At 37.8% G+C, this 23,756-nt stretch overlaps 1 protein-coding gene across 1 annotated transcript; it reads right to left on the bottom strand.

Moving 5' to 3' along the window:
- Window positions 1-331: 331 nt before the first annotated feature.
- LOC139949832 (uncharacterized) lies at window positions 332-22,733 on the bottom strand. Its single transcript, XM_071948374.1, has 13 exons — window positions 22,586-22,733; window positions 19,901-20,191; window positions 17,380-17,430; window positions 11,928-12,141; window positions 10,319-10,629; window positions 9,121-9,290; window positions 7,939-8,119; window positions 6,337-6,435; window positions 5,343-5,453; window positions 4,164-4,259; window positions 3,044-3,154; window positions 1,367-1,474; window positions 332-853 (listed from the first exon to the last, which is right to left on the bottom strand). The coding sequence occupies exons 2-13, from the start codon at window positions 20,142-20,144 to the stop codon at window positions 705-707; spliced, it is 1,845 nt and encodes a 614-aa protein (XP_071804475.1). The 5' UTR covers window positions 20,145-20,191; window positions 22,586-22,733; the 3' UTR covers window positions 332-704.
- Between the last annotated feature and the right edge of the window lie 1,023 nt (window positions 22,734-23,756).

Here is a 23,756-nt window from a genome sequence, read left to right as displayed (position 1 = left end):
TTAAAATAAAGCATGACAAGGATATGTAAGTGCGGTTATAAAACAGTTTATATACATTTTGAGTTAGTCTCCAAGTATTAGTGCAATATACTTAGCCTTGTGCCTGCTTTACTGTACAATTATTTATAAAGTTAGTCACACAGAAAAAAATATCTTCATGGCTACAGTTTGTTGGACCATTTCATTGTTGTTATAAAGTACACTTTTCTGTATGGAGCAACTTGTAATCTTCATCGGTTGGTGGTGGGGGTGGGGGGGGGTGGCAAGCAGGACAAAAACGCACTATGCCGACTCTCATCATTTGTTCTCCGGTGGTACATTTAATAAAATGCAAAATATGTTTAAATTTGGGTGAGCAAAATAAAAAAATTGGTCTAAACAGATTGAAAGAGACCCACTAGAGCCCAGGAAACATATTCAGTAAAAAAAAAAAAAGGGTGGACATAGAATGTGCCACTTATTAGTGTGTTTTTATTCTTATTTGGTGGGAAGAGAAGAGGGGGTAGGGTTGGGGAGCAATGTTTTGAGGTCCTTGTTCATCTGGGACCAAAACATTGCCTATGCAAAAAGGGCACTTAAAAAAAAAAAAAAAAAAAAAAAAACAGACCTCTCCGAAACCAAGCAACAATCTGTTTGTGCGTTCAAAGTGCAGAGATGAGATCAAGAACTTATCTCTCTGTTTGTCTGCTACTGGAAAGTTGAGCTCAAGGTGTCTTGGATAGCCAGGTTGATGAATTCAATGAAATCGTGTCGTCATCGTCAAATGAGCCAAAATCTGCACTACACAATCCTGCCATCCTGGTGGGGAGACACAGTCCTAATGATCCACATGGGATATGATCTGGAACACAGGCTAGGGGGAAAATACATTTATACAGAAATAGTTAATTTATTTATTGATTTCCTTTATTTACCCAGGTTGAGCCAAATCAGTAAAAAACTGGTTTCCATTTGGGCCCTGCGCACAAACTAACATGTTAAAAGTAAACATAAAACTACATGATAAAATTATGATACAAACATTTCTTAAATATTTAAGAATGTTACGGAAAATTAAAAGCAATATAAGCCGTTGGTCCCATGTGTTGTGTAAACGCATGTAAAAGAACCCAGTGCACTTATCGAAAAGAGAAGGGGTTCGCCCCGGTGTTTCTGGCAGAATTGGCAGCATATTGCGCCACAGCACCTTGTAAACCATTACATGGTGCTTAAGTATTAGGTCTTATATATCTCAAAATTCGCCCCACTCCTTGCAGTTATAACAATACCTGGCGCTTTGTATCCTTTGGCAAAAGGCGCAATATAAATACAGTTATTATTATTATTATTATTATTATTTGATATCAAAACATCAAGCAGAACTTACTGCAGTTTGCCTCATCTTTGAAGTTTCCACAGTCATCCATAGTATCACATAAGAGATTTTTAGGAACGCAGCGTGAGTTTCCACAATCGATCTGATCAGTTGTACACGCTACAATTAAAAAACAGGAAATGTTCCTTCAAAATAAAAACACCAGAAAATTCTCTCATTATACTCTCACAGTTAAGACTGGAGTCCTGTGACTCGTGGCGGGTATACTTTGGTCAAGTTCGCCCAAGAGTGTTAGCATAAAAACTTACTTGGTAACAAGTGATGGAGAGCTGTTGATAGTATAAAAAAGTTGTGAGAAAAGGCTCCCTCTGAAGTATACGTAAAATGTAGTTTCCAAGAAAGAATTAATTTTCCACGAAATTTGATTTTGAGACCAAGCATCCGAAATCAAGCATCTAAAAGCACACAACTTTGTGTGACACAGTGTGTTTTTTCTTTAATTTTTATTTGCAACTTTGACGACCAAGTTTAAATTTTCACAGGTTTGTTATTTTGTGAACATATTGAGATACAGGTTGTGGTTACCCTCCTCTGATGGCCCATTGTTATTGTTTTTAAATGGTGTTATTGTTATTGTTTGATTAGCATTTACTGGATATGTACATGTATTGTTTTGTTACTTGTGTCTGCTGCGCCTTGAACATCTGTAAAGATTGATTTGGCGCATTACAAATACCTACTATCATTTTTTATTATTGTACACCAAGTGAGAAGACTGGTGTATCCAGTGTCTTTAACTAGTAGTTGTTCAGTGTCATACATAGGGAGTGCGTACAGAGGTTGAAGTACACCAAGTGAGAAGACTGGTGTATCCAGTGTCTTTAACTAGTAGTTGTTCAGTGTCGTACATAGGGAGTGCGTACAGAGGTTGAAGTACACCAAGTGAGAAGACTGGTGTATCCAGTGTCTTTAACTAGTAGTTGTTCAGTGTCGTACATAGGGAGTGCGTACAGAGGTTGAAGTACACCAAGTGAGAAGACTGGTGTATCCAGTGTCTTTAACTAGTAGTTGTTCAGTGTCGTACATAGGGAGTGCGTACAGAGGTTGAAGTACACCAAGTGAGAAGACTGGTGTATCCAGTGTCTTTAACTAGTAGTTGTTCAGTGTCGTACATAGGGAGTGCGTACAGAGGTTGAAGTACATCAAGTGAGAAGACTGGTGTATCCAGTGTCTTTAACTAGTAGTTGTTCAGTGTCGTACATAGGGAGTGCGTACAGAGGTTGAAGTACACCAAGTGAGAAGACTGGTGTATCCAGTGTCTTTAACTAGTAGTTGTTCAGTGTCGTACATAGGGAGTGCGTACAGAGGTTGAAGTACACCAAGTGAGAAGACTGGTGTATCCAGTGTCTTTAACTAGTAGTTGTTCAGTGTCGTACAAAGGGAGTGCGTACAGAGGTTGAAGTGCAAACATAAAACATATTTTTCCCTTGTTTAATTACAGAAGTACAAAAAAAGTGTAAAGAGGTGAGCATCTTGAAAAGGGGTCTTCCTAAATTTGATGAAATTTTAAAACAATTTAGGGTTGTATAAAAAAATACAAAGAAAAATTAATGGGTGGGATAGCTGATTCCCCAAACAAAGTTGTTTCATACCTGTAGTATGCCATATAAATTTGTTTATGATTACTAAATAAAAATTGGTCTTAGAAAAGAGATTTTTGTTACTTACGAGTGCAGTTGATTTCATCACTAGCGTCTAAGCAGTCGTCTATTCCATTACATCTCCAGAAACCCGGCATACAGAGAGAGTTTGCACAAAGGAACTGTGTTGAGCTGCAATCTGCACATCAAATAACAAAAAAGTAGCATTCAAAAATGTTCATTCTCATGAGGTTCCTGAAACTAAAAGATTCGTCTTCTCCAGAAACGTCGAGTTGAAACCTACGGTTCTCTTTAGAACCACCCCAACTCAATTAGAGATTATCATTACATGGTGTTACCGCAAACTTTACTTTATCGTCTTTCCACCATGCAAAGTTTCAAATCCTACTTAAAAGAAATAGAAATGTTAGAGTTTGTTTTTTGGATGAGCCAGTTACACAAATATCATCAAACCTCGATTATCTTTACTGTCTTAGAAGTTCACAAGACCACACACTTCTCCAGATATAAATGTTAGCATTTGATATTCAATGAGCAGTCATAAAAAAACCAAATATCATTACTTCAAATGCTCTTACTCTCTTGAAAGTATGCAAGATACACCTCTGCAAAATACAAGTGTTAGAGTTTTTTTATTTGGGATGAGCCAGGTACACAGAGCCCACATTTCTTAAAGGAGCACGTTGCCTTGGATCGGTCGAGTTGGTCTTTGAAAAGTGTTTTGTAACCGTTTGTTATAAACTGCATATGGGTGGAAAGATGTTGTAAAAGTAGAATCTAATAATCCACACAAGTATCAGTCAATTTCTACTTTTAAAACATCTTTCTAACCATATGCATTTTCTAAAACAATCTAACCTTACTTAGGAGTTAAGTCAATACACTTCTCCAAATAACTTGTTTTTGGGTATTTTTTTTTTCCATTATGAGCCAGTTCTCAAACCTCAAACATCTGTGGAAAATGACACTTAATGTGTTTTTCTCTGTGGATTTTGTATGGGTGGATAAAAGTAATTTGTGTATTGTGATTACTGAATTTTTACTTTCTTAATTGAAAATGTTCTTTCCAGTAGAACATTTTTGGTGTTGAACTTTATTGCAAATCAACCCCAATCAATTGCTAGCATTACCTTCAAACAAGGGAAATAAATTTCTAAGATATTAAGAGATAAGAGTTTGGTGTTTACCACATCCGATTTCATCTCTCATGTCTAAACAGTCGATCTCTCTGTCACACACCATCTGAAGGGAGATTTTCTTGCCATCACCACAATCAAAATAACCTAGAAGCGGCAAGAAAACGGTTTGATAAACTCATAAAGCATAATTATATCTATATACCTCATATATAGAATCCTCTAAACTGATTGGTTAAAAATGGAGTCATGGAAATACCTACGGTTTTGACATCACCTTGGGCCTACAATTGTAACTGTGCCTACAATTGTAACTGTGCCCCGCATAGCAGTCAATATTTCCATACTGTACATTTGTTTTGTGTTTGCTTGGTTACTTTTCCATAATTAATCTTTTTACTGTAGTCTGTTTTTGTATTTCCACTTCTTTTTGCTGTTTTATTTCTGAAAGACTCCAAGTTACTTGCTTTTTGGGGGTCTACCTTATGAATATTTGGTGCAGCTTTTCTTTCTTGTGTTCTACTTTTTTTTTTTTTTTTTTTTTTACTTCACACCAATTTACATCCAATCAGGAGGACAACACAAAATTGTTAAGTGTCCGCTCAAGGAACAAGTACGTGTGAATCCATTGTAAAATGCGAATACAAGTTTTGTTTCACTGAGACAAAAACTATTTATGTGACATTGCTTTACTCATTTATCAAAAACTACAGCACCTCAGCAAATTATATTTAAAGGGGTACTTTCTACCATCATTATCTTCAAACCGTGCAAGTTCAATGTAAAACTCTTAACTGAAAGCTTACTGTTACTTTAAGACACTGGCATTATTGGTAATTGTCAAAGACCAGTTTTCTCACTGGCTGTATCTATGAACAATATGTATAAAATAACAAACCTGTGAAAATTTGAGCTCAATCAGTCGTCGAAGTTGTGAGATAATAATGAAAAAAAAAACACCCTTGTCACACGAAGTTACTTCTTTCTCGAAAACTACTTCACTTCGGGGGAGCCGTTTCTCACAATGTTTTATACTATCAACCTCTCCCCATTACTCATTACCAAGTAAGGTTTTGTGCTAATAATTATTTTGAGTAATTACCAGTGTCCACTGCCTTTAAGGTTATTTTTGCTTTACTCCATAGTAGCTAGGCCTACTTGTAGTTGTCAGTATTTTTTGTAAAAGTATTGAAACAAAAGTGTATTTGAATTGAAAAGTTGAAAACTTACTGCAGTTTCTTTCATCGCTCCCGTCCCCACAATCATCATTGCCATCACATCGATAGTAAAAGTCCATCTTACAAAGTCCATTGTCACATCGAAACTGCCTCTCGGAACATTCTGTAACCAATCAAATCATTGCGTGTCTTACAATAATAAACGGTTGTATGGCTTCTGACTGGCACCCCGAACAAAGATATTGACAAAATAGGGACACTGCCAACATAGGGCAAGATAGCTCAGTTGGTAGAGCACCGGCACGTTAATCCGGAGGTCGTTGGTTCAAATCCCACTCCAGTCAGTTCTTTGTTCAACCCCAAAAATCATTTCAAACTTTACCCAGTCAGTTTCTCTTGTGGTTTATATTGATTACAATCAATAAAAACAGACATAATCATTTGATACCATTCACTGGTGTTCAAGAAACATGAACATTTCCATTTTGATCATTGTACATTTGAAAGTTATTGTTTGGTAATGGTAAAAAAAAACATGATTTTCACTTGGTGACTCCCAACATATGCATGAAATAAAAAACCTGTAAAAAACATGGGCTCAATTGGTCGCTGAAGTTGCTAGAAATGATGAAAGAAGACACTCTCTTGTTGCCCAACTAATTTGCGTGTTTTCGGGTGCCTGAGAAAGACTTCTCAAATATTTTAGTGAGAAGTTACTTCTTTCTCAGGCATTGTTTCTGAATAAGTCATTTCTCACAATGGTTTATACTATCAACAGTTGCTCTTTACCAAGTAAGTTTTTCAGGATAAAAATATTTTAAGTAAATACTAATATTGTCCAGTGCCTTTGAGAGAGCACAACTATCAACTCATTTCGTAAGAATTGCGATTCTTATTTATAAGTAAATAGATGTCAGCATTGGTAAAATACAGATTCAGTCTGATTAATTAAATGAATTGCAGCATTTGGTGACACAATACCCCCTTTAAAGCCTAAATTAAAATATGATTTATATAAATGAAAGTTGAAGTCAATTTAAGCTTACCACAATTGTGTTCATCACTGCGATCAAAACAGTCAAACAGTCCGTCACAAACCTGGTTGGACCAAATTGTTGTCATCCCACCATCGCAGTCAAAATGTTCTGCAATCGAAAATGAGAAGAGAAATTTTCAATGTGTACGGTAAATTTATAGAGGTCAATTGTAAACTCAATAGTGCAATCATTTATTCTAATGTATTTTCTATGCTTACTAGTATTGCCTGATAAAATTTTTAAAAATAATTCGTCATTAAAAACTTTTACTCTCCGTGCATGAGATGCAATTCTTATTTCACAGAACTCGGGATAGTGCAGAGTACATGTAGTGCTTACACACCGCGATGTAAGGGTGGAACCAAAACTGATATCTTTTTCCCGATTTCCAAATCGGGAAAATTTCCATCTTCCATTTCCAAATTTCCATCTATTAATTCTTATTTGCTAAGTAAACTTGCCACTTAAAGGTACCTTCCAAGGTACACGTTTGGTAAATACTCAAAACAAATATTAACTTACAAACGTATTTGGTAACAAGCACTGAAGAGCTGTTGTAGTATAAAACATTGTGGGAAATGACTCCCTCTGAAGTAACGCAGTTTTTGAGAAAGAGGTAATTTCTCACTAAAATTAGAAGTCTTTTATTTCTATCTGAAAGCACACAAATTCGTCCAACAAGGGTGTTTTTTTCTTTCAGCATTTTCTTGCAACTTCGATGACCGATTGAGCCCAAATTTTTACAGACTTGTTATTTTATGCTTATGATGGGATACACCAAGTGGTCTTTGACAATTACCAAACGTGTACAGTGCCTTTAAATCTGAATCACTACTGGAAAAATTACTTGCTTAGCTACAAGCGACTGCTTTAGTTTAAATTATTCAGACTAGAGAAAGTTGCTGTGTCGAATGTTTCGGAGTAAACACCCAATTGATATGAATTGAAGCAACGATGAGAGGCCATGACATCACCAACAACTCTTTTCAGAGCTAAAACTCTTCCTCGAAAAAGATCTAAAGTGGTTGTGACTGAGTAACAATGGAAGAAAAATGTTAAATGAAGACAAGGAAGAAAGTTTCAGTTTTAGATTGACTATTCATAAGTACCTCAGACAGTTTCTCTACTCCTATTGGTGGAGAGCGCGTCCTGTGGGGGTGTTTTAACGGTTGATAATGACCAGCAGGAGCTGTTTATAACCGGCTGGCTTTCGCGTGTCGGGCGCGCAGATTATCGCGAGATGCAATTCATAGCTATTAGTAGCAGCGCGTAATCTATTTCTAAGCGCGCGCATACACACAACCCACGCGCATCAAACAGATTCTTCACAAAGTTTTTGAAAAAAATATTTCAAACCTGGAATTTTCATGTATTTTTTTTAAACGTTTTTCAACAAAAGGGCATTTATCAATAGGAATAAAAGAGTAGTGACCCATTCTTAAACGTCCGTTTAAAACATTGCAGGTTTGTTGCCGTGCAATAAAGGCCCTCGCCTTTATCCCACAGCAACGACCCTGCCGGTTTAAAACTGCCGTTTAAGAACTCGTCGCTACCCTTTTATTCCCTTATTCATAACTGTTACATAAAAGCAGATTGAGCATGGTATCTTACGTGGTGGTAGCTGACCCTTGAGGAGTGGTGTGATAAACTTCATCATGGTGGTCACATTGGTGTAGTAGTTTACTTCTCCGCAGTTCTTGCCTCCGCTGACCAACCCTACAGCAAACCACCTCCCCTGGGTGCCACCGGTAGCATCATTGCTCTGGCAAACTAGTCCACTTCCACTGTCACCCTGTAATCAAATGTATGATATGGATTCAAATAAACTAGTTATTTACTAAATCCTTTTTCTTTGAAACTTTTGAATTGGGTGCCATTTCTCAAAGTGTTCTAATACTATCAACAGCTCCCCATTGCTCAGTTTTGATGCTACAATTATTTTGAGTAATTACCAATAGTGTCCAGTGCCTTTAAGGAAATCAAAGCCATGAGAACATTCCTGAGTTCTGTGAAAAAAATCACAGGCATATTACTCGGGCATGTCGGGTGGGAATCAAACCCACAACCTTTGCAATTCTAGAGCAGTGTCTTACCTAGACCACCGAAACCGCCCTGTAGCTAGAGGCAGTTCAAATCCTATGTTTTAACACACCAATGACATATCATGTATGATTCGAACTGCCTCTAGCTACCGGCTAATCTCGGTGGTCTAGTTGGCATTGATACTGCTCTAGAATTGCAAAGATCATAGGGTTTGAATCCTATCCGAGTAATATGCAGATGATTTTGTTCACAAACTCAGGAATGTACTGAGTATACAGTGCACATATCGATGTACATTATGGGTAAAAACAAAATTAATATAACCCGATACAAATTTAACATCTACTAAGTTTTTATGCTAACATTTTTTTGGCAGCAATTACCAACAGTGTTCGGTGCCTTTAAGCAAAAAAAGTAGCCACCTAGCACAAAAACACTATGCTTACCAGATAAAGGTTACCAGCCAAAATATCAAGTCACATTTTTATTGGTATCATGCTCAGTTCTGCTAAGCAGAACCTTCTTAAGCAAAATCTTCAGCTTAAAGCACCTCTGTTGATTTTACAAAGAGTCATGACTAGTCTTATCTCGAGCTTAGACTTGTTACTCGTCCTATAACTAAGGACTAGCCTTAAGTTATTTATATCTCCTAGGACTAGTCCCACCTACATATGTAAGTTAGGTCTAGTCATAACTCTTTGTGAAATCGACCCCTGGACATGACAAAGATTCAAGGTATAATAAACCTACTGTACACGCTCCTTCCCTGCGTCCGCTGACTGTAGGCACTATACCAGCGCAGAACTTCTGCTCATTGACCTGTAGGATGTGTCTTGGGGAAATAGTAGAGGCAAACTCTAGACAAGCGTCTTGGGAGAGTAGAGGCATGGCGATGTACATCTGCTCTTTCTGGAGGGAAACTGAAAAAAAAACGGACAAGATTGTAACAATAAGTTTTTAGGAATTTGTCAATCGTATTGTAGTTTTTAAATTTTTTAAATTTAAAACTTAAAAGTTGTGTAGCAATTTAGCGCATGGGCTCTATCACAAGTACATCATTTTGGTAAAGAAATTTGTCAAGCATTTTTTTCTGAATTTTTGAGAATTTGGCAATCGTATTGTAAGTTTTTTAATTTTTTAAAATTTAAAACTTAAAAGTTGTGTAGCAATTTAGCCCATGGGCTCTATCACAAGTACATCATTTTGGTAAAGAAATTTGTCAAGCATTTTTTTCTGAATTTTTGAGAATTTGGCAATCGTATTGTAAGTTTTTTAATTTTTTAAAATTTAAAACTTAAAAGTTTTGTAGCAATTTAGCCCATGGGCTCTATCACAAGTACATCATTTTGGTAAAGAAATTTGTCAAGCATTTTTTTCTGCTTAAAGGCACTGGACACGTTTGGAAACTGTCAACGACCAGTATTGTAACTTTGGTGTATCCCAACATTATGCGTCTGTGAATTCTTTTTACTCTATTGGTCATTGAATTTGCAAGAAACACCCTTGTTGCATTACTTTGTGTGCTTTCAGATGCCTAATAAAAGGCTTCAGCCATTTTATTGATTGGGTGAGAAATTACCTCCTTGTCAAAAACTATGTTACTTTAGAGGGAGTCCTTTCTCACAATGTTTTATACTATAAACACCTCTCCATTGCTCATTACCAAAAAAGGTTTTTGGGCTTTGGCTTACAATTATTTTCAGTAATTACCAAAATTTTACAAAAAATACTATCAACAGCTCTCCATTGCTCGTTACCAAAAAGGTTTTTTGGCCAACAATTATTTTGAGTAATGACCAAAATTTGTTATACTATCAACAGCTCTCCATTGCTTGTTACCAAGTAAGTTCTTATGCTAACAATTATTTTGAGTAAAGACCAATAGTGTCCAGGGCCTTCATCAGCTTTATAAAATTGGGCCTTTATAGATGAATTCATCCAAACTCACATCTTGGCTTGACGCTTCCCCAGCTCGCCAAGAAGCAATTATCTCCCGGTCCAAACACCATTCCTTCTTCTGGCAGACAAGCCGGCATGACAAACCCATTCCACTCCAACGGCTGGGACAATCTCAACAGAGCAATGTCAAAATTATAGATCCGTCTCTCGGACAGGTATTTTGGGTGGATGTAGGACGTCTGGACTTGTATGAGCTGTACGTTGCTGTTGTCTGCTGTGGTGTGGTTTCTATCGGTGCTCCCTGCCCGGATCGTGTAATGGCTGATGTTGCGCCTTTTCCATTGCAGTTGCCTGCTGTACCTGCTCCCACAAGAGAAAGAAAACCCCTCAATTTAAAGACAATGGGAAGGATTTCACGAAGAGTTTACTAGTCTCATCTCAAATTAGGATCAGTCTTAAAGGCAGTGGACACTATTGGTAATTACCAAAATAATAATTAGCATAAAACCTTACTTGGTAAAGAGTAATGGGGGGAGGTTGATGGTATAAAACATTGTTAGAAATGGCTTCCTCTGAAGTGCCATAGTTTTTGAGAAAGAAGTAATTTTTCACGAATTTGATTTCGAGACCTCAGATTTAGAACTTGAGGTCTCGAAATCAACCATCTAAACGCACACAACTTCGTGTGACAAGGGTGTTTTTGTCTTTCATTATTATCTCGCAAGTTGGATGGCCGATTGAGCTCAAATTTTCAAAGGTTTGTTATTTTGTGCATATGTTGAGAATCTCAGAGATACACCAACTGTGAAGGCTAGTCTTTGACAATTACAAATAGTGTCCACTGCCTTTAACTTTTTAATATCTACAAGGACTAGTCCGAAGTTCTTTGTGAAGTCAACCCCTTGACACCTTTGGTAATCGTCAAAGACCAGTATTTTAGACTCGGTGTATCCCAACATTATGTATAAAATAACATGTCTGTGAAAATTTTGACACAATTGGTCATCGAAGTTGCGAGAAAACAAAGAAAGAAAAGCCTGTATTGCACAAATTTGTGTGCTTTCAGATGCCTGATGAGAAAGGCTTTAGACCTGAAGTCTTTGTCAGATTCAAAGTTTAAACATTTGAGTGAGAAATTACCCCTTTCTCAAGAACTGCGTTACTTCAGTGGGAGTTGTTTCTCAATGTTTTGTACTATCTATAGCTCTCCGTTGCTCGTTACCAAGTTTTTATGCTAATATATATTTTGATTAATTACCTAACTCATATTGCAAACAATAGTTAATGACCTGACATTTTTGCCCAAGAGTCTTTCATGAAGGCTGAGACTCTAAAACAAAAGGTTGTTTGAAAACAACCTTTTGAATATATAGTAGAATATGTGTCCCCCTCCCCTACCTTAAAACAAGAAAGAGCAGCGTATAGCTATAATATTGTCACTATGCTGTCAAAACCAAGTAAGCAACAGTTAAAGAGAACTCTTAGCTCGGTATTTATAACTGATTAGTTCTTATAATATAAAAAAACTGGAAGTGTCAATTTGTTCAAAGCTATTGGCAGCCATCTTTCAAAATGACTGTAGAGGCCATCTCATGCAGGGCAATTTTTACAAACAACTTGGAGGCAACCAAATGGTGCCAACTTGATGTCAAACTTACATACAATGTGCAGCCGTCATGACCCACTCTGAATCCACCACCAATCCTCCACAAATGTAGTGACCCTTGAACTCAACAGCGACCTGCCACGGCCACTGCCCATCCGTGGAGACCTTCCCGTTGACTATCCGCCGTCTCCGCGTTGGGAATACCGGTCTAGTGCCGCACGTTGCAAGAAGAGGACCATTCTCAAAGGTGAGTGGGGTTCGTTGATCTGAGCAAAGAAAAAGAGTACATCCTAACTTGTTGTTATTTTGTAGGGGCCTATTTCAAAAAATAGTTAATGGCTTGACGTTTCGACCCTAGCAAAGTATTTCTTGATGCTATGCCTAATAAAATAAATATTATTTTTCTAATTTATTTATAGTAAAAGCAGCACATTTATCATGATATTGTAATCTTTGAAAAAAATTAAGAATATTTTATCGCGTACGGGGGTTGACCTTTGTACACAAGGCGACGACTTTGATGAACCTTTCAGCCTATTTAATGGCAATTTTGTCTGATTTTTTGCTTATGACTAGTATTTAGCTGTTGTTTACTTAGCATAACAATTGAGTGGAGTCTTTTGGCTGGTAATCTGATTTTACTAAGCAATGAATTTTTTGCTTAAGCAAAATTTTGTGCTTAAGCAGCTCTATGAAATTGGGCCCAGTCTTCCCACTTGGTGTATCTCAACAATGCATCTATGTAATATATAGGCTAAAACAACAAATCTGTGAAAATATTCAAACATTTTGATTCGAATTAGTTATACAACTTGCGAGCGAATAAATAAGGAAACAACCATTATTGCTAGAACCAATTACTTGAGCGCTGTATATACTCCTTTTTCAAAATGTTTTCATTAGACATAATGGTCGTGGCCGATAATGACAAAAAATTCGAAAAAAATTTCAGCACCCCAGTTACTGGTTGTTGCAAAAATTTGGGTGCTTCCTATACTAAAAAGGCGTTGGCAGGCCCGAGTTCTTTTAATTGAGTGAACAAACCTGTTTCTCAAAAACTACATTACCTCAGAGGGAGCCGTTTCTCACATTGCTCGTTCAATTAATTTGAGTAATTTTACCAATAACGTCCAATGCTTTTCCATAAGAAACGGTGCTTCTGACACCTCCGCAGTAAATATCTATGGAGAGAGCGCCCTCTTGTTTGAAATGGAAATGCATGGTCTACTTCTAGACAACTTTTCACGTGCAAACAAATAAATTGGGAATTTAGAAGGTGCATGTTTAGATTGAACCACATGTTTAGATTGAACCACAACGCATCCAGCTCAGGGAAGGTATGGACCCTACGCCAAGAAATTGAAACTTTCAAGCCTCTTATTTATCAAATAAATGTAAGTTTTAATAAAATTAGAAACCGAATTAAGATAAACTTAAAATACTTCATAATAAATAATAACTTTAACAGTGCTCTTTCCGTATCAAAGGCATGGTGGACACTATTGGTAATTACTAAAAAAAATTATTAGCATAAAACCTTTCTTGGTGACAAGTTATAGGGAGAGGTTGATGGTATCAAACATTGTGAGAAACGGCACCCTCTGAAGTGCCATAGTTTCCGAGAAAGAAGTAATTTTCAACGAATTTAATTTCAAGACCTCAGATTTAGAACTTGAGGTCTCGAAATCAACCATCTAAACGCACACACCTTCGTGTGACAAGGGTGTTTTTTTCTTTCATTAATATCTCGCAAGTTCGATGACCGATTGAGCTCAAATTTTCATAGGTTTATTATCTTATGTATATGTTGGAATACACCAGTTATGAAGGCTAGTCTTTGACAATTACCAATAGTGTGCACTGCCTTTAAAGCCATTGGACCCTTTTGGTACAGAAAAAAAGAAAAAAGTTCACAGATTTACAAATAACTTACAGGGTTTACAGAAGGTAGTGGTGAAATACTTCTCTTGAAATATTATTCCATGAAATGCTTTACTTTATGAGAAAACAGTAAAACAATATCAATTCTCGTTAACGAGAATTCCGGATTTATATTAAACACATGTCACGACACGGCGAAACGCGCGGATACAAGAGTGGGTTTTCCCGTTATTATCTCCCGACTCAATTTAGATTCTTTAAAATCTTGCTCCATGGCTATTCTAACCCAAAACGATGCACAAAACTACACTTGAGTCTGAGTTCTCCGTGTTTGTATTCCTTCGCAGTGTAAAATATACGTGTGCCGTTTTTCAGGGCCCAACTCCTAATTGATGCTTAAAAACCTTAGCAAAAACAAGCAGGACAAGTAAAATATGTAGCAGGACAAGTAAATATTTTTTTGGCTATTGACCCGTTATTTCCATAAGAATTTTTGTATGCATAGCTACTCTTTTTCTGCACAGGACATTATTGGTAATTACTCAAAATAATTGTTTAGCATACTCGTTAACGAGTACAGGAGAGCTATTATTAGTATAAAACATTGTGAGAAACGGCTCCCTCTGAAGTGACGTAGTTTTCGAGAAAGAAGTAATCTTTCACGAATTTGATTTCGAGACCTCAAATTAAGAATTTGAGGTCTTGAAATCAAGCATCTGAAAGCACACAACTTAGTGTGACAAGGGTGTTTTTTCTTTCATATTTATCCGACGACCAATCGAGCTCAAATTTTCACAGGTTTGTTATTTTATGCATATCTTGAGATACACCAAGTGAGAAGACTGGTCAGAAACGGCTCCCTCTGAAGAAACGTAGCTTCGAATTTGATTTCGTGAACTCAGAATTAGATTTTGGTGTCTCAAAATCTAAGCAGATCTATGAAATTGGACCATATCAGGTGGTATCAACCAGTTGCTATAGAAACAAAAACTTCCTAGTCAATATAGGCCGAAAATACTCAAAAATAATATTGTATCATCCAGTCAATGAAGCTCAATTGCATAATCTAAATATCTCCTAAAACACCGTACTCTATTTTAGCCTAGCATGCTCTTCGAAAATCTTAAATATACTTATTATGTATTTCAGTATTGCGTAAACATTTATTTTATAAACATTTATTTTATAAACATTTATTATATAAATATGTTAACAAAACAAAACAGCTATGCACTGCGACCCAGTGGTGTTTTGCAAGGCCAGTGCACGTTGTAAAATAACAATACATCTCGTACACTACAAATAATACACATCACAAATTGATTTTGCACTCGCAGCAACCCTGCTGTCATGTTTACAAAAATTTTACCGGCATCGTCTATGTACGAATACAGTCTTGAAATCAAGTCGGTAATTGTTGAGCGGTCTTATTCGCCGCCCGCCCGCCGCTCTGTGTATCCCCACTGTCGTTTCAGGGACGGTACACATATCATCGATCCTAGCATGTGTTTCAGGACGGACCTTGCCCTTTTCGAATGCACGGCTTCGGCTTTGGATTCGGCTTCAGGCCGTGTCCGAAACGGTGGCTTCGGCTACAGCTACGGCGGCTAGATCAGTGCGTCTGCCAGTGTTGAAGAATTTCTGACGGCCTCCGTTCACCCGTCTGAAGTCCTGTGAGCACTAACGCAAAGCATGCGTAATTGTCAAAACAACCGCGGGACCAGTCTAGCCTGGGCCGATTCTGGAGCCGGAGCCGTGTGTTCAAAAACGGTCACGTGCTACCTACGACCGTTGCATGAATGTATAATCGCACTGTGACTGTTGCATGAACGGTAGGATGTCTGTCAGTAACAGGCATGAGTGCTGGCTGGCACCAGACACTTTAGACACTGACTAACGACTTGTCATCAAGTCTAGAACGAAACCCGCTCAACTCTTTCAGTCGATTCTGATATACTCGGGTTTTTCAAGTATCATCGAGTGTCTTCGTTGACAAGGGGATGAAAAAAAAACCCACTCTCTCTAGGCCTTACTATATTCTGAAATCAACTGTTAAATTAGAATGCCCAGGGTACATGTGCCCTACGGTGTGTAAATTGTATTAATGGAAGGGGGACGTCCCCCAGGAAAACTTCTGAGTTGAAGATTTGTGAGTTTTTGAAAAGGTAGCTACCGGATAAAATGTAAAGGTGTTGAGTAAGTATAAAGGTACGTTGCACATGGGAAGCATTGATACTGCAAAGTGAATACAAGTATTTGAGCAACGTTTCAGCCTTTGGGAAAGACTATGGCTTGGCGCTAGCGTCGAAACGTCAGGTCATTAAACATTTGTTTCTGCAGGTTAATTTTTTACTCTTGTCTAATATCACTTTTATTTGAAGTTAGTTTTAAAATGCTAAATGCATGGTGTTTGGCGCGGGGTTCGGGGTTCGGGAGACTTTTCAGTTCCGAAGAGAACTGTCCTGCTTATTAACTATTACCAGGGCGGATGGTATAGAAAATAGACTGGGACTACTCCTTTAGCTTATAGGATCGTAATTAACTGCACTAGCCAGACAGTTATCTAAAGAACACAATCTACCTGGCAAGTAGATACACACATTGTGTTTCCACAAACCAAATATCTATTAAAAATATATAGTATTTACAATACAAGCAAAGAGTAAACATCGACAATGGTATAATGATACTGAACAGAATGTAATAAAAGAAGTTGTCAGAAAGGAGGCTGTCCAAACAAGCCAAAGCTTGTGTGGAACATCCACAGACAAAACACAAAAACACTAAGCAAAGACAACATGACAAAAAAAACAAAAAACGGACGGGATAATTGCAGAAAATATGTACCATTAATGAGCTAATTAAAGGCAGTGGACACTATTGGTAATTGTCAAAGACAAGCCTTCACAGTTGGTGTATCTCAACATATGCATAAAATATTAAACCTGTGAAAAATTGAGCTAAATCGGTCGTCGAACTTGCGAGATAATAATGAAAGAAAAAAAAAACACCCTTGTCACACGAAGTTGTGTGCGTTTAGATGGTTGATTTCGAGACCTCAAGTTCTAAATCTGAGGTCTCGAAATCAAATTCGTCGAAAACTACTTATTTCTCGAAAACTATGGCACTTCAGAGGGAGCCGTTTCTCTCAATGTTTTATACCATCAACCTCTCCCCATTACTCGTCACCAAGAAAGGTTTTAGGCTAATAATTATTTTGAGTAATTACCAATAGTGTCCACTGCCTTTAAACAGATAATGCCCATAAATAATGACGCCATTAGGACCAGCTGGAAGCACAGTGTTGTTCTGGTCATAGTAATTACAAACAAAAGGAGGGCTGATGAAGACGAGCAGTGACGTCAGTGAAGTCAGGAGAGAAAGCTATAAGTTATAATGACACAGAGTAACGCTCTTCGGGGCTTTACAATTTTAAACTGTTAATTTGAAAAATAACAAAAAGTTAAAAACAGTAAGCCTTTTTGAGGTATGGCAGACGTGAAAGGGGTGTACTGTTTGGTTTGGGTGTATACACCCAGATACACCCAGATTTACATGTGTCCTCCAAATATCAAAAAGGCTTATTGCATTTAAAGTAAAATTAAAGTTATGTTATGACTTACCCTGAAACTGTCCATCTGTGTTCTGGCTTCTGTTTTGGTGCCAAAATAGGACTGGAAGAAAACATGGAGGTTGTGTTAGCATAACAACTACCATGGTAACGAGCAATGGAGAGTTGATGATAGTATAAAACATTGTGAGAAACGGTACCCTCTGAATTTTAACGTAGTTTTTGAGAAAAAGGTATTTCTTACTTAAGTATTAAAAGACTTTAGACCTAAAGCCTTTTATCGGCCATCTGAAAACACGCAATTTGTTCAATAAGGAAGTGTTTTTCGGTTATTTTTCTCTTTCTAGACTGCGATGACCAAAAGGAGAATTTGGGGACGCTAGGTGGCAGCAGACTTACCAGGTAAATTTCCATTGTTTACGTAGTTCTGAGCGTGCGCACATGACCGAGAACAATAGATTTTACCTGGTAAGTCTTCTGCCACCAAACGTCCCAAAAGTCTCCCATTGAGTAAATTTTCACAGATTTTTGGGATACACCAATTGACAATACAGAACTTTGACAATAAGGTGTCCATTGCCTTTAAGGTGAACCCGGTTCACATCCCATTCCAGTTGGTTTTATGTCCCCTTTTGATTTCGTATAGTATTTCTTTCCAACGTGCAAATACCCCACACATCTTGTCTTCACAAACAGATATATTCATACCTATAGGATACATCGCAAGGCATGGGGGGTGGGGGTAGTGGTTGTATTGTGTGCATAATTACCATAAAACAAAAGAAAAGTAACACAAGGTATTGATATGTTATGCGGACGATCGACTTAATAGATATTGTTAAAGAAAACCGTTAAATAAAACCCTTCGATGACACAGAGTAAACTGGATGAGTTATGTCAGCAACAAACCCTAAAGCCTGACCCCATTTGCACTGAGGATCGATCCCGTTCGCTGTAGGCCTATTACTTGGCGAATATATTTTTTTTCTGGGGAAACTGCCAGCAAGATGCCACTGTAATATCAGGGAAACCTACCCCAACACCCGCCCACGTCCCAGGATCTCTCACTGAAGATGATAGATTGCTATTGTATCCTAGGCAAAAAATAAATCAATAAAATACTTGGTCGAGTTGGTACTTCTCGAGGTCACATTTTTAAAAGTTCTCTTGAGAATGACACGGTAACGGTGGCAATAAATGCTCAAAATAGTTGTGTATATCATTAATGATTCGGCGCATCTGAGGGTTAAAGGCAGTGTAAACTTTTGGTAGTTGTCAAAGAAGATTTGCATTGTTACGTCTTTCATTTTAATACAGTAAAGCACCGGAAGGTTGCATGACTTTACGTATATACGGTTAGCAGCGCTATGAAAAAGAAACTCGTACCTACAGTAAGCACAAAATCGGCCGTTAAGCAGCTCTGAGTTTGGGCCCTGGAATGAAGGTTTATGTTTGGGTTTTGCATCCTGTTCTCTATACGTGTATTTCCCCCATGACTTAGAAAGTACATATCTGAATATGGCAAAGTTATTTGGAGTATTTCTTTTTAAAGTGGAAGTGTCGTGGCCGAGCGGTTTAGCACCGAATTCAAACTCCGGTGTTTCTGATCAGCAGAGTGTGGGTTCGAATCCCCAGCCGTGACACTTGTGTCCTTTAAGCAAAAAACTGAACCATTGCTTTTTCTTTCGGATGGGACGTACGTAAAGCCGTTGGTCCCATGTGTTATGTAACGCATGTAAAAGAACCCAGTGCACTTATCGACAAGAGAAGGGGGTTCGCCCGGTGTTCCTGGACGTGGCTGCTGTATGCGCCGTAGCACCTTGTAAACCCTCAAGGTGTTACATAATTGGGTCTCATAATTCAAAACTTCAATAACTAATCTTTCTGTATAAATGTATTTACTAAGCGCATTGAGGACCTTAGACTACGTTGTTTTTATTATAACGCTATGCTTATTCAAGAGCCTTTGGATGATTTTGCAGGTGTGTTTTAATGGAATTGAAGCCCAAGAGTTATGTTTAACATTGGACTTTAAAGGTATGGACACTATTGGTAATTGTCAAAGACCAGTTTTCTCACTTGGCGTATCTCAACATAATGCATAAAATAACAACTCTGTGAAAATTTGGTCATCAAAGTTGCTAGAAAATAATTAAAGGAAAAAAAACACCCTTATTATTGCACAGCTTTGTGTGCTTTCAAAATGTACAACATAATGCTTCAGCTAAAGTCTTTTATATGTGAGTGAGAAATTACCTCTTAAAAAAATACGTTACTTCAGAGGGAGCCGTTTCTCACAATGTTTTATACTATCAACAGCTCTCCATTGCTCGTTGAAGTTTTTATACTAACAATTGTTTGAGCAATAGTTACCAAAAGTGCCCAGTGCCTTTTAAAGGATAAATGTTTCTGATTTACGTACTTTTTGAACATGTTTCCGTATCCTAACATTCTTCTTTCATTCGTTATGAAATAAAATAGTATAAATAATAATAAAATTTACCTGAAATGAGATATTTTTTTTTGGTAAAAAACAGTGAAAAGGTGGTGAAAAAAAAGGTTTTCTTACTTACCGTTGAACATCAAAACCACCGCGACCACAGCTAGGACAACCAGGAATCCAGCACATAATACCACGGGTTTGGTGTTACTGTGATTCCGTAAGGATACCACGAGGGTCTTATGTCCCCCTGGCAGCCAGGGCGACCCATTAGCTAACGGGCTCTGCTGTGCGTAAATCACCTCCTCCCCATCGATGCTGGGTTTAGGGGGAGGGACGGGTACGAGGTAGTTATTGTACAGCTCCGTCTGCGGCATCCTCCCAAGACTGCTCTCCCAAATAATAATCCTTGATGCAGTTCGTTCTTCAGGAAAAAAGAGAGGAAACAAGCCGAAAATCAATTTGACACAGATACTCTCTCAAAACATTTCAGAAAAGTAGGTCTTGATAAATTTTCTCTGGACGGATTGAAAGTGACAGTGAGACAACATGAGTTTTTGCTTCGCACGGGTGGGCGCTCGGCGCCTTTCTCGCCACAAATGCTAATTGGGTTGTTACCCCGAATTGGTCATGCACCATATGTATATATCAAATATCACCATGGCAACTGATTCACCGAGACTAGTTTGGAGCCCAGCTTGAAGTTGTGCGCTGTCGGTGCTAATGAGTAACGGGGTGATGCTTCTTCTTGTCATGTTTGACGCGTTACTTTATTGAAAGCTGGCGTATGTAGCTGACTTAAATTTGCATAGCCTCCGGATTTTCCGCATGCCAAGTCTGTGTGTTTTTGCGATTGGTAATTAAATAATCTTTGAGGCGAATCAGTCTGAAGGCCGTGTTGGACAATAGTTTTTTTTTAATACCCACATGGGAGCTGGGCTTTTTGATAATGTTTGCAATATTATGTCTCGAATTGTATTGAATAGTTTGGGCATAGTTTTTCATAGAGCTTCTTCTAAGTAGCTAAGCACAACAAATTGATGCTGACCAGGTTTAGGTTACCAGCCAATTAACCTTGTTTCATGTACAATATTAATTATGTGTGGGTTCCTGCTCATTTAAGCTAAGCAGAAAATCAGCACTACGACATATGGCTCAGAACTTCAATATGAACATGGAAATATTAACTAATTTTGTAACTGGCAATAAAGTAAATGTACAATTTCCACATCAAAATATCCCACACTAATAAAGCATCTAACCTTTTCTATGTTGGATTGTCATTCAATAAAAAAAAAATAAAATAAAAAAAGTAAAAATAAAAAATCTTCATTTTTTAATTTTTGCCTCATTCGGCCTGGCTCCTCTCTCATTTACATGACTAACACAACGGAAGCTAGTACTTGTCTGAATCATAGATTCAGTATTCATCGATTAACATAGAATGCGCATGCCAATATTGGTCATTATGACATGATTCATCGGTATACTAGACTATGCCAATGTTGAACTGGTATCTTTTGTGGTGAATCTACCGTTGTGTGCACAAAACATTGAAGGTACATGATTTCTTTTGTGCCGGAAGAGCACATTCATCCGAACAATCCGGTTTCTGAGAAACTTTAATCTTCAAACTGATCCGCCTGGGGCAAATTTCATAAAGCTGTCAAGAGGGAAAGAAAATGCTAAGCACAAAGTTTTGCTGAGCCAAAAGCGAGCTGTGCACCAGTCGCAACAGTGTGTACCTTATGAAACTTAAGCTGATAACCTGTTTCAATCTGCTAATCGTCTGTGTTTAGCGAGCTTTGTGTACTTATACAGGCTTTATGAAAGTGGGTCCTGCTGACAAGTTTGAACTGTGGGACGGCACATTGTTGAATCCCAACCTTGATCAAGTTTATATTGTGATAAATAGGAGATATCTCGTGTGTGACCCCCATACATAAAGCAAGCTTTAAGATTATAAAACCTTTTCCAACCAACCACAAAGTATAATCCTTAATCTTTGACATACTAAGCACACCATTGAACAAACAAGGACGTGTTTCGCTTTGTTATTCATTGTCACAATATTCGACAGCTTTCGACTTTCAACCAGGAGGTTGTCTACCTGTTTCAGATGTAAATCCAACTTCAAAATGTAGAATTTGTTACTTTTTGTTTAGTTGTTTTGGGTTTTAGTTTAACCCCGCACGCGCAAAGAGAGCCCCCGTTACCTGTATACACAATACCAAGTTTGTTTCATAAAATAGGTATAGGGTCAAATTTCATTGAGCTGCTTAAGCAAACAAACATTGCATAACAAATCTCTGCTAAGCAGAAATGAACAGGATACCAGTCACAAATTGTCACATTGTGACTAATAGTTGGCTGGTACACTTATTCTGCTAAGTGTAAGTTTGTTACGTTTTCACAAAGAGTAGTTAGGACTTGGGACTCGTCACATGAGATATTTAAAACTTAAGGCAAGTCCTAAGTTATGACTAGTCCTAACTTAGAACTATGCCTAGTGCTATGAGACATTAAAAACTTAATGCTAGTCCTAAGTTATGACTAGTCCTAACTTAGAACTATGCCTAGTCCTATGAGACATTAAAAACTTAATGCTAGTCCTAAAGTTAGGATACTCGTCCCAACTCGATATACGACCAGTCCTAACTCTTTGTGAAACCTACCCCTGGATGGTCTAAAGGCATAATTCACATAAACAAAAGAAACTCTTACATAGCAATTAAAAACACAGTAAAAGTTGTACGTGACAGATTAGCACGCACTGAACTGTGCATAAATGAATAACACGACACTGAAGCCCCCTTACCTTGAGCCCGTAGCCTTGCAATCGAAGTGAAGATTGTTCACCAAACACTCATAATCCGAACTTCAGATGATGAATTTTGCCGCTTGAAATCTACGTCCGATTGTCACATGCTATGGATTTCCCGTCCGTATCTCACCCGTGCATTACATCAAGCTTCGCCAGCGGTGCTGTGTGAAGGTGTCGTCTACGACCGGCCGTTGGTTCCAAGTGTTTTGGGCGCTAGACAACCTTGTAATTCACGCATTTAAAAAAAACATACAACTTTAAAGGCACTGGACCTTATTCTTTTTAATAAAAAAAAATTGTTAGCCATAAAAAAACCTTAATTGGTATAATAAGCAACTGAGAGCTGTTGGTTGTCTAAAACATTGTGAGAAACCGACTCCCTCTGAAATAACGTAGTTTTTGAGAAAGAGGTTATTTCTCACTCAAATACAAAAATACTTCAGCTGACAGAAATATTTTATTATGCATCTGAAGCACACAAAGTAATGCAATAAGAGTGTTCTTTCCCTCATTATTCCACTGCAACTTCGACGACCCACTAAACCCAAATTATCACAGAGTTGTTATTCTGTTAATATGTTGGGATACACCAAGTGAGAATTTATACTCAGCCCAATTTCATAGAGCTGCACTCATTGCTTAAAAATGTTCTGCTAAGCAGACATGGGCAGGATACCAGTCACAAATTGTACATGTTACATGGTAGTTTAACAGGTAACCTTATTATGATAGGCACAATTTTGTTGCGCTTAGCTGCTTTTAGTGGTTAAGCATCTCCATGATAGAGCTGTTCAGCACAAACATTTGCTTAGCATGAAATATCTTGAAATAAAAACAGGATTACCGACCAAATTTTCATTTCATTTTCAGGATAAGCAAACACGCAGCTAAATACGTAAGCCTACAGCGGTATGCAACAAATGGACATTTGGTTGGTAATCCTGTTTTTTTTTTCAAGGAATAAATTTCATGCTGAGCAAATTTTCGTGCTTAGCAGCTCTATGAAATTTGGCCTTGCGCTTTGACAACTACCGAACGTGCCCAGTGCCTTTAATTGCGAATCAAGTCGAACGATTATGCTTAGAGAGAGTTCATTTCCGGACGGAGATCGTGTATACCTCAGCAGAAGCGCTTTCCGGTACTTCCATTCATGTCCTTTACTACA

The sequence above is a fragment of the Asterias amurensis genome, chromosome 17 (genome assembly GCF_032118995.1).
Source record: "Asterias amurensis chromosome 17, ASM3211899v1".
In the NCBI taxonomy this organism is placed as follows: domain Eukaryota; kingdom Metazoa; phylum Echinodermata; class Asteroidea; order Forcipulatida; family Asteriidae; genus Asterias; species Asterias amurensis.
This window is presented reverse-complemented; position numbering and strand designations above follow the sequence as displayed.

Bases quoted from the DNA above. Each gene is read 5' to 3' on its own strand.
- LOC139949832 (XM_071948374.1), bottom strand. From the start codon at position 20,144: ATGCCGCAGACGGAGCTGTACAATAACTACCTCGTACCCGTCCCTCCC. The intron at 1,475-3,043 runs GTAAGTAACAAA...TTTTAATTGTAG, and splicing joins TGATGAAATCAACTGCACTC to CGTGTACAACTGATCAGATC. The intron at 854-1,366 runs GTAAGTTCTGCT...TTTTCCCCCTAG, and splicing joins CAAAGATGAGGCAAACTGCA to CCTGTGTTCCAGATCATATC.